Raw genomic sequence first — 12,146 nt, forward strand, 5'->3', positions numbered from 1 at the left:
ACAATTCGGTGTTGACGCGGACGTCCATAGGCAATATGGCAATGAAAAATATTAAGACACTAATTAAATTTACTTGGAAAATTTGATAAATATTTGGTTAAATAATAAATCAAACAAGATTTTAATACATCATTTATTACAATATACAAATACATCACCATATTATATATTAAGCTTACAAATAAATTTAATCGTAAAATTATCAGAGTACTTGGGTACTTTTATACTTAACATTACTAATTTAAAAAGCAGTTGAAATTTAGTTATTATACTTTATTTATATTTATACTTCGTATTAATAAATTTGAAAATTCCTAATTATTTATGCTAACGAACGAATTCATTTGTCAGGTTTACTCAGACAAGAATTTTGTAATTCGATTAGTGATTGGGTGAATATATATCTGAAAAATGGCAAGATAGGTAAATAGAATAAAAGCCGGTGGTATAGAAACAATATGTTACATTGTGAGACTGTGTACTTTTAATAAACATTAAATTTTCTATTAAAATATTTAAGAAAACTAAATATACTTATATTATAAATATTTGAAATATATTTTGGAGCCGACAACCCAACAACATCCATGAATACATTTTAAATACCTAAAACAATTCAAAGACTATGTCAGCCCCTCGTCCTTTCTCGCTCCCGCCCGCCAGTCTCGAGTAGTCGTATCTTAGTGTTTACACAATAAATTAGCTGTAGTGTACTGACGGAGTTCGTAATCTTAATAAATTAAAACCGGATAAAATACGCTATTGTATCTTAAAAAGTGATTGAAGCAACGCAGTTTTATTCAACATTTAGTTAGATTGGGCATGAAGCGAGACAAAATTTTTTTAACACTTAATGCGATATCGTTAATTGAATACAAAATATTTTTTGTGAATATCGACCAGTGTGATTAGTAAATAAGTCGCTTTCGATATTTAAAATACGCGAAGGACGTCACTGCAACATGTGTTACATATGTTTTATAGTATATTCTATTATTTTAAGCGCAATAAAAGCAAAGGAAAATTAGGAATCGGAAAATACTTTTAAATCCGTATCAAATATATAAATTCGTTAAAAAACCGAGTTTAAATCATTTGGAATTTTTTCTTTAGGAGTTTCTCGGCATGGGCAACCCATATAACAGTGGAATGGAATTTCACGGTAGGAATTCATATCCAGAAAAACAACATTTGGCATTAATATTTGTATAGCGATTTAATGGAATTCACGACCCACGGCATTGCTTTAAAAGTTACAATACCAATGCGATATAAATTAAAATTAAACATCTCCACTGTCACAGACAACTTCATTATTACTTATATTTCCTACATTATTTTGTAAAATTACAGTTCATATTATAATGGAAAGACCGAGAAGTAGTTTAATATCTAAAACAAAAAATTATAATATACTACATTACTGTTAAAACTCACGATAGCTATTTTTTATATTGCTATAAATATTATATTAATACGACATCTTAAACTTTCTAGAGACTTACGATATTACTTATGATCAGCAAGTGATTCATTAAATCACGGAATTTTCTATTGTCATTGAATGCATGATTTGACATTCAACGGACAACTTTATTCAACGAAATACCCTCTAAACATTATTTATTGGTATAGCCGTTAACTTTTCGAAATAAATGATTGAATCGAAACTTATACCTTAAATATATTTTGAGAGCATAATTAAACAAACATCTTATTAAAGATTACATGCTTCGAATATCATTTAAAGATATATATTAATATATGAGCAATCTACAAACTTAAACTAAATGCTACTCACGTGACCTAACAACAGTTTTTTTTTTTAACTCATACATCAGGATACACAGAAACTTATATAAAAAGATAAAAAAAGTATCCGTAATATACTAAATGATTCAGCTACAATTTAATAAATAAACAAATGTAGGTAAAGTTTAAACACAAGGTTCGACGTAGTTCCCCGGGAACAGCCCCGTGACCCCGTCCATAACGCCCTCCCACCAGCCATCGTCGTTCTTCTTCAGCACGTATATAACGGCGCTCTCCTGGAACGACAGCTCGTCCTCCTTGTCCGCGTAGTAATCGTAGATGGCTACCACTGTCGAAGAGATGGAGAATCATCAGGCGATATACGAAATAGCTGATATTAAAAAAAAAACTTTTTAATAACGCACTTGTTTAACAACAGTATATGGTCGTTGCGCCTTGGAATCAGAAAATAATCGAGAACGTATCAAAACCGATATAATTTAGTAGAATTAGTCCGCTGTATATATGACAGCAACTGTATTTCACAAATGCTTAATTTTAAAACATTACATTTAAAAAAATATTTTACTTCAAAAAAGCTCATCGCCCGAAATTAACTATATATTATTTGCATCCTTTCATATGGTGTTTGTTGCAATAACGCTAACGTTAGGTTATCACTTCACGACATACTTTGTTTTGTGTTTCTGTTCCATGAAACAGAAACATCCATGGATGACGATTTTATTAGCGTTTTTTTGGTCAATGACTTCAACGTCAGAAGTTGAGATATCGTTTGATACTAGATATAATAATAAAGAATGTTACACACTTGTGCGTGGGATAGTATACCTTTTTCGATGTAATTCTTTGGCACCCAACCGGGTAAATCTTCCTCATCAGGTACTATTGCTGGCACAGCATTAGTGTACTGATTGCCCATCTTATTCTGTTGTATTAAAAAAATATATCAAAAACAATAAATACACGTGCTTCTTTATATTGATTATTATTATATTATTACGAGGATAAGAAAAACTTTGTCCCCAGCGTACTTTTATGACAAAATTGGGTTTATTTCTTAAATTTAATACCATTGGAAAAGTCTTGAGATCACCTGAATGTGTGCCTCTTCAAGATTTCATTTGGTACACTTTTGTTAATTTATTGTGATAAGTTTTCGGAGAAGTTCGCGGCGGTCACATATAGACTGCTAGTTGCTGGGACTCATTAATATTATAACAAATTTAATATTCTAAACCTTAAATACTTTTAGTTACAATTCGAATGAAAGAGGAACAAAGTAAATAAACTTTTTAAATACATGAACCGGACTTGCAAAAAAACAAAATAAAGTAATGCTAAATCCTATGGTCCCAAGGACACTATTTTCTTACTTTCATAGTCCAACGAGACAGTAAGCCGACACAACCGAAGAGATCGGAGCGCAGCGAGGCTATATTTTGCCATCTAAGCAACTACTGAGAATTGGCCGACGAGGTGCGGCGGCGAGAGGAGGGCGGGGTCTCACCTGCAGGTGATGCGGGCGGCCGAACGCGTCGGCGGCCAGCTCGTCGTCGAGCGGCGGCGGGGGGAGGGGCGGCGACACCGAGCCGCCGCGCGCCGAGCCGCCGCCCGACGCCGACGACGACGACGCGCGCTGCGGGCACGAGTCGGTTTATGTAGGGATGCTTTAGGTAGGAATCAAGATTTACGGGGGATTTTTAGGGGAAAAATTTACAAATAGAAAACAATAAAAAAAATACTAAAAATATTTCATGAAAAGAATATGAGGAAGAGGCAAAAAATAAATAAAAGTTTAAATGTGATAAAAGAAAAATTAGAAATAAAAAATGTTTAATTTAAAATTGTTTTTTACAATAAACATTGTAGGAGTTTTGTAATCGACATGTAGCGTTATTTAGGAGACTTTTAAGTCCGTGGAAGGATAAAAAAATCTGTAGGAGTTGGCATCCCTGTAGTGTGTAGTAAGTAGTATTAGTACACCCGACACTTCGGTATATACTAGTCTACTTTGGTAAAATTTGTCTCATAAGAATATGTAAACAATTCATTTATTATGCTCATTATATATCACAAATCACAAAATCACAATACAAATCGATCAAATCATAAAAATAATAGATTAATCACTAGTAGATTATTATTGTCTAATGCGACTTAATAACCCTAAATATTATATATATTTTATATTAACCAAAAGAAAAAAAAAATTAACATCCCAGTCGTGAACCAACCAAGTTTCACAATTTTCTGATATAACATGTCAAAAAATATAAAATATTTGCAAAAATAAAAATAAATAAATAAAGTACATGTACTTGTTACTCAGTGGAGGTTTTACACTTACATGTCCAGGGAGACTCATCGAATGTTGGCTATGTTCTCCGTCTGAGCCGATTAGTGGAGAAGGTGGGGCTGAAATTTAATATAAACGAATAATTTCCTATTTTTTGTCGCACACAAACTAATTGAAAATACATTATGTTACATAACCAAATTTATAATAATATTTTTAACTTGCATAAGAACTTTAGATATTCAAGTAACATTGACATTGCTCAGCTTATACATACAGCCCTATTCCAACCACAACACGACAAAAAAAAACTAAATTTGACATTGACTTGATGCGAATTAGTCGAAAGGTTTAATGGATTATATTCATTTAGAATTGCGACTTAAATTTCGTTTCGTTTAGAAATAAAGCAAATAAATATAGATAGTTTAGTGGAATAGTGTTGTTATTAAAATAAATAAATATTAATAAAGTACTATTAGTAGTACACAATACAGCTGAGCTAATAGCAAATTGCATGGAATACGTAAATCTACGGTTTTGTTAATGACTCTGCTCCAAGATTACTTACGTGGCATACTAGAATGTAGGTCCTGTTGTGAATAGTTTGATGGTGACTGGTGCTGATTTGGATGTACCATCCCAACCTTGAAGTTAAAAAGTATCGAAGTTTATTTTACTTTTATATTTTATTTGACAGTAATTTCAAAGTTGTTTCAACAATAATAATACTAACTTTATTATTTATAAATATAGTCCAAGATAATATATTTTAGAAGGAAATAATTAATATCCTTCTTGCAGGGCTAAGCTAAGCCCTTGTACTGCTCCACAGCTAGTTGGCAAACATGTACATTGTACATTCAGGTTAGGGACCATTCATTTATTACGTAAAACGATTTATTATCGACCATGTCTTATGTTTTCTTACAAGGGTGTGAGAAAGAGTCTCGATAGTCCTTACGTAAGATCAAAAAAATGCGCAAAGTAAGTTAATTTCAAAAAATTTATTCTTTGAAATATACACATTAAAATAAACCAAACGTGTATTCATTTTTCCTTTAGTTTCCTACGTAATAAATATTAAAAAGGAGGAAGGGGATCGGCCTATTCTTATTTTTTCTTATAATAGGGGGGGAGGGGTCAAAAACAAGCGAAAATAGTCTTACGTAATAAATTAATGGCCCCTTAGCCCCGAATGATTTTTTTTAATTGCCAAGTGTGAACCAAATTAGAAACACAAATTGTGGACATAAAATGTAGTATCTTGTATTCATACACAATTTTTTTGTATTAGTCATATGAATATGACAATTTATAGAACAAAGTTCTACCTGCGGCTGCGCGACGGGCAGCGTGGAGTACCCGGGTGGGCGGCGAGGGTAGTTGGGCGCGTAGTGCGACGGCACCTGCGGCGGCGCCACGGCCGGCGGCGTGCGGTACTCGCGGGAGGACTTGCCTGCAGCCGAATACAAACCCATTATCGACTAATACAATTGTCCTGTTATGTTTTATTTCCAGCTAACAGTTTAGTGAAGTACTAATATTATATAATTATTATTTCATTGGCTAAACCATCATTTTAGAGCTTTATATCAAATTTATATTATATGCTTAAATGGGCATAAAAGAATTTTAGGAATTAATAGTATGTACTGTTTACTGCTATTTCTTTATTTTAATAAGCAATATAATTTAATAATAATTAAACAGGCTCTAATTCAGATATTATTAAAATATAGTCAAAAACAAAATTTTAACAATATTAAAACGTAAAATAATTTTATTTTTAAACAAAATCTAATCTTAGTTTAGTGGTAGTTTTCTAATTAATAATAAGAGATATATTTAATAAGATGCCCATACTATAATGTAGGGATTTATAGTACTGCTTTATATTATAGTTATGATCAATAATTTATACCCAGTGTGCCTCTCCCTAATGTGCCTGTATTAGCAGCAGAAGCGGAGCGCACAACTGCTGGTGGTGTTGGAGGTTTAGTGGTAGGAGCTGGTAGTGGAGCAGCTCCAGGTGCAGAACCAGATCGACGACCGCGAGGTGTACCATTACTGCCGCTGCTCCAACGGGCCCCATGGCCAATGTCATCAAGAGCTAAACAGACAAGCAATAGCAACATTTAAAAAGCAACATGTTACAAACATAAAATGAAATCAATAATAAAATTATACTTAAACCACTTATACGACATATTTTTGTTACAGTGACATAAAAAACTGGACATACATTTCTGTTTATATATTTTGTACAAAAATAATGAAACCTATTGATGAATTAAAGTACTTTAGTGCTTGAATAATAATCAGGGTTATAATCCAGTTACAATAAATCCATAAATATTTATTTATTACCAAGCATAAAGGTACTATAGGAGTAATGTTTTCAACATCATTTCTGATGCAATAAAAGGTTTAACCGTTGTTTTATATGATGGTTATATATTTTCAATCTGAATATGAAATTATTTATCACACTTTATCGATTATGGTTTCGATAATTTTTATTATTTTTTTTTTGTTTATGGTATAGGTAGGTGGAAGAGTAAATGGGTCACCTGATGGTAAGTGGTCACCAGTGCCTTACATCACCAATGCACCACCAACCTTGAGACCCAAGATGTCATGTCCCTTGTGCCTGTACCTACACTGACTCACTCACCCTTCAGAGCACAACAATATTGAGTACTGCTGTTTAACAATAGTATAAAGTCCTACCAGTGGCTGTGGAACAGGCAGCGTGGCATACCCGGGTGGGTTTTGTTTAGGTTACAGTTACATAGCTCTATAATATCTAGTTTTAGTACAATTCAAATACAGTTGTATTTGAATTTTTAACAGGTTATAAAAATCTAACTAAACTTTAATAAAAAACATTGTATACCTAAAATGGTCATTTAAATTTAATACAAAATGAAACCTACCTGTGTAATCAATGTTCTTCCTAACATATTTTATTGGCTTCTCTGGGTTTGCTGGTGCAATTATTTTATATTGTCGATTAGTGACCTTATTAGCTGTTAGTACTCCTATTTCCCTTCTAGCAACTTTCTCTTTGTGAATAGCCACTGTTTGAGCAATATGGTTCATCTGACCTTCCATTTCTGCCAATTGCATTGTTTGCAGCTCTAATAGCTGCAGGAAGTTGTATGCAAGTGTATTTATTTGATATGCTACACTTGCTAAGGACTGTGTTGTATAATTTTTGGTACTCTCTAAAGCCAGCCTCTTGTTTTCAGATTGAAAGTAATTTGCTTCACAATATTCTGCAACCCTCTCAAGGTTTGTGTGGCTGTCTGTAAGATGGTTCCGCCCTTCCGGTATATCAGTTTGAAGTAACGCTGCTAATTCTGCCATTTCGGTCCTAAAATTAAGGATATAGTTAGTTGCTTGACAATAATTGTAGTACCTATCGTGCATTGACTATGATTATTATGGTAAAATAACAGGTTTAAATAATTTATCACATACATTTAATTTTGCACTGTTTACCAGTACTTAACGAAATTAATGATACTGCAGACTGAAGGTATTAAATAATCTATCTTCATTAAATGTTTATTTTTAATTTACCTTTTTATAATGTTATTGCGATTCGAACGATTAACTTAAGTTCTATTTTTCACCGATTAAATTAAATACAAGATTTTAAAATAATTATTAATAATCTCAATAAAACTTAAAGTTTAATCTTATAATAAAATAAACACTCCACCCACAACGAGACAATTGACAATTAATTTATTTTTAATTCTTAACAATAGTGTTGCCTTATATTTGATGGTAATAGGATAAATCAAGTAATGATTATAACGAACAATGTAAATATTGTAAATGATTGCTTTTTTGATGAATTTTTTTACGGGCTAAAATACGAAAAAAGTAATTTAAAATCTTTTTTATTCCTGTAATACTACAATTTCATTATATTATAACTCTAATCTGAGGCATATTATTTTACAAAAATTAATACTAATACATTGTAATAATGATTAATGAGATTTTACATATTTTTATTTAATAATAATTGTTTCTTTTATAATTTTTCACGTATTAGTAGTAGCAGAAAAAACAAAATAATCATCCGCACTTTGCTTTATTATCCTATACAGCCAATTTCATTTCTATATATTTAGAAATGCAAATAGTTTGTCTTAAAAATGAAATATTGAAAATAAATATACATATTTCTGAAAATATCATTTAATTTAGCAAATGGCAACAGTATTTATATTTTTTATTAGATATTTGATTATCTGTTCTATCGGCCAATTGGACAATCGTTAGGTGCCAATTTTTAGTGCAATTCTTGTTTTATTAAATGCTATATTGATAATTATTGTCTTAAAAATGTAAAAATCTATAAAACCCATTTAAAAGTTTACAAAATGGGAACCAACGGTAATGGACGTCGCGGAGGCGCTAAACAACTGGATGTTCGCCGGCCCATGGAAGAAGGGGAGTGTATGAGCCTGAACGACGAGAGCCCTGAATTGGATTTTGTGTATGATGATTGCGATTCACAAGCAAATGAAATTGCTGAACTTTACAGTTACACCGAACATCCCGAGTTTCAATTTAATGTGAAAGCATTTGAGGATATAATGGAAGAATTCAATTTTCCTCCAAGTTGGCAAAGATTAACAAATCAACAACAGCGCTCGGTTGTTATGAAGTTGCTAGATCACCTGGATGTTGCAGTGACTGAGATCCGAATGCGGGCAATGCGATGCATATTGTATTTGGCTCAAGGTTGCTGGGCCGAAATGCAGTCTGATACGGAACAAGCTCATTGGGCTCGTATAAATATAATGACTTTGTATGAAATGGGAACATTTTCTGCATTCGTAGAACTTTTAAATTTAGAAATTGTTAGAAGTAATGCTGCTGTAGCATCTAGAAAGCTTGCAGAATCTTTAGCAGATTCAACTAACTTGAGAGTAATTTTATCTGTTCTGTACCTCATAACGGAACATATGAGAACTGAAAAAGATAATCCTAACTCAGAGTATATTCATTTGTTTAAAACATTTAAGGAAGAAATAGGAACACCCTTTGGAGAAGAATTGCTGCCAGTTAAACTTTTAGGCATGGTTACTCAATTATGTGTAGGAACTACTCCTCATTTTCCTATGAAAAAAGTATTACTGTTATTGTGGAAAATTTTACTGGTTTACCTTGGGGGTTCTAAAGAAATAAAGGAGAGAAAAGCCAAATTACGCGAGAAATATGGTTTGCCCCCCGTAACTGAAGATACTCTTGAAGTCATAAAGGGAATGCGTTCCAGTTCTCCTCCTCCTAGTGCAGCAGATATGATTGAAAACCAAAATCCGGGTCAGAGAAAACTAAAAGAAAATGAAAGAGCACTTCGAAGGCAAACATTTATAAAACAAACATCTCTTGATGAATCTGATGAGCAAATTTTTACCGACAAAGAGGAAACTGGCAATGGCTCTGAAGATTATTCGATGGAATTTCAGTCAATGTCCAATGAAGGTATGCAGAATATGAATCAAAATTGCCCAGATTACATGTACATTAAACGGTTTGATAGTCCTCCACCACCTCCTCCCTTGCCTAGATGCTTGCCATGGAGGTCTAAAGTTCGTCAAAAAGATATTGACATGTTCTTAGATAATGTAAGAATAAAATTTGTTGGTTACTCACTACCTGGTGACAGACAGACAATAGCTGGCTTACCACAACCTATTCATGAAGGTATTGAGATATTAAAGAAACACATGTACACCAGTCTTGCTGAAGTTCAAGCAGAAAGAGAAATTGAAATAGCTCGAAGCCCTCTTACTAGAGGTGAAAAAGAAGTAGAAGAAACTGAGGCAGAAGTTTTGTACAGAGCCATGCTGTCAAATCTTCCACAGTATATGATTGCACTATTGAAGATATTATTAGCTGCAACACCCACCTCTACGGCAAAAACATATTCCATGAACATAATGGCTGATGTTTTGCCTGAAGAAATGCCCATGACAGTGCTGCAGTCATTAAAACTTGGTATTGATGTAAACAGACACAAAGAAATCATAGTCAAAGCTGTAACAGCTATATTGCTACTGCTTTTGAAACATTTTAAATTAAATCATGTGTACCAGTTTGAATTTATGTCACAGCATTTGGTATTTGCTAATTGTATGCCTTTAGTAGTGAAATTTTTTAATCAAAATATTCTCTCTTACATAGGAGCAAAGAATACAATACCAATATTCGACTTTCCTGCCTGTGTTATAGGCGAACAACCTGAACTTACCAAAGAATGTTTGGAAATAGGTGACTCTCCAGTTCCATATTCTTGGAGGAATGTTTTCTCATGTATAAATCTTTTGAGAATATTAAATAAATTAACAAAGTGGAAAAATGCTAGAATTATGATGTTGGTTGTAGTTAAAAGTTCTCCAATACTGAAACGTACATTGAAGGTGAGACACGCTTTGATGCAGTTCTATGTACTGAAGCTGCTAAAAATGCAAACTAAGTACTTAGGTCGCCAGTGGAGGAAAACTAACATGAAAACAATAAGTGCAATATACTCAAAAGTAAGACATAGGCTCAATGATGACTGGGCTTTTGGGAATGAAATTGATGCACGACCTTGGGATTTTCAAGACGAAGAATGTGCTCTTAAGGTCAGCGTAGATCGGTTCAATCAAAGAAGATATGGTACTGATTACCTAGAGAGTGAATTATCACCAGTCGACACAGACATTAACAGTGTTCTAGATGTGAATGTTGAGCTTGATGAGGAATTTAAAAGTAATTATGAGCTATGGCTTGATCAAGAGGTATATAATAATGAAATCAACTGGGATGTTTTGTTATCTGCATGAAAAAATATTTGTAGTTTTTCTTTTATATTATTTTAATCAAGTTTTAAACTAGATTTTCTGTATCAAAACTATTAAATAAATTTATTATACATGTAACTTCAGTGTTTATGAACAATGTACAGTTTTATTTGCATGATATTAGATTTCCTGTGTTTTTATGAATTAAATTAGAAGATATTTTAGTCTATTATCTTCATTATTGCAAACAAAGTTAGCAATGAAAGCATTATAGCTGATAAGCTTTTTTGAAATCTCAAACTATATATTTTTTCTGTAAATGATTATTTATTTGTCATAATTTGTCTTCATTACAAAAAATCTTTTAATATAATAAGCTCATATTTATTATTTTAATTTTGCACAAGCTTTGAAAATGACATATTTTGAACACTACAGAAATGAGTCCTTACATGTACCCTCAGCATGCCTGAAATGATGTGAATGCATGAATGAAATATATTTCTCAACAAAAAGATGATATGATTATTATTAAAATTTATCTGTCTGAAATAAAAGGGCGAGCTTTATTCAGACAAATAAAAATACTCCTAATAGTCAGATTACATCATATTAATAAAAATTGAAACATTCAAATATGCAAAAAAATTGTAGGCTATAGATTTATTTCATAGAATTTGTAAAAAGTATGATAAAACTTTTCTGTATAAATTTAATAAAAATATTGTTTTTTATATAATCAATATTATGTTCTGAGATACAAGTAGGTATTTACTCATATTACAGATTTGAATTATATTTTATAAAAATAACCATTTAAATAAAGTAATTTTTAATATGATTACATCAAGTATTTGACTACATTTATTATTTTAGAGAAACATATTATAGAATAGATGTGTTTTGATTTCACTATATACTACAATTGAAATTTAGGTTTGTTTGCAAAAAGTAATGAAATCAATTATTCAGAACAGATGAAAAACATGAATTGTAAAATAAATGTTTTTTTTTTCATTGTATATTATGTCTAATAGGTAAAGCTACTTTGTAGTGTATTATAATAATTTGTCTACGAAATAAACTATCTAAGATTTGTAATGTTTTGGTAAATAGCATATACTTATATATAATTCAAATTATATAACTTAGGTAAACAATAAATGTTCTGGTTCTTAACTCCTGTTAATTTAGGACGGGGTACTTTTTGTATTATTTCACGAAAGTGTAAATTAAATAAATGTGTATGTTATTTATAG

At 31.8% G+C, this 12,146-nt stretch overlaps 2 protein-coding genes across 2 annotated transcripts; one reads left to right on the top strand and one right to left on the bottom strand.

Moving 5' to 3' along the window:
- Nucleotides 1-1,292: 1,292 nt before the first annotated feature.
- On the bottom strand, nucleotides 1,293-7,821 carry LOC113401220 (abl interactor 2). The gene is made up of 9 exons (XM_026641043.2): nucleotides 7,661-7,821; nucleotides 7,012-7,451; nucleotides 5,997-6,185; nucleotides 5,407-5,531; nucleotides 4,644-4,719; nucleotides 4,124-4,191; nucleotides 3,284-3,412; nucleotides 2,605-2,701; nucleotides 1,293-2,101 (listed from the first exon to the last, which is right to left on the bottom strand). The coding sequence occupies exons 2-9, from the start codon at nucleotides 7,442-7,444 to the stop codon at nucleotides 1,938-1,940; spliced, it is 1,281 nt and encodes a 426-aa protein (XP_026496828.1). The 5' UTR covers nucleotides 7,445-7,451; nucleotides 7,661-7,821; the 3' UTR covers nucleotides 1,293-1,937.
- A 508-nt stretch (nucleotides 7,822-8,329) lies between these two features.
- Nucleotides 8,330-12,146, top strand: LOC113401168 (striatin-interacting protein 1). Its single transcript, XM_026640972.2, has one exon. It carries the CDS (start codon nucleotides 8,476-8,478, stop codon nucleotides 10,927-10,929), a length of 2,454 nt encoding a protein of 817 aa, XP_026496757.2. The 5' UTR covers nucleotides 8,330-8,475; the 3' UTR covers nucleotides 10,930-12,146.

The sequence above is a fragment of the Vanessa tameamea genome, chromosome 7 (assembly GCF_037043105.1).
Source record: "Vanessa tameamea isolate UH-Manoa-2023 chromosome 7, ilVanTame1 primary haplotype, whole genome shotgun sequence".
Classification (NCBI taxonomy): domain Eukaryota; kingdom Metazoa; phylum Arthropoda; class Insecta; order Lepidoptera; family Nymphalidae; genus Vanessa; species Vanessa tameamea.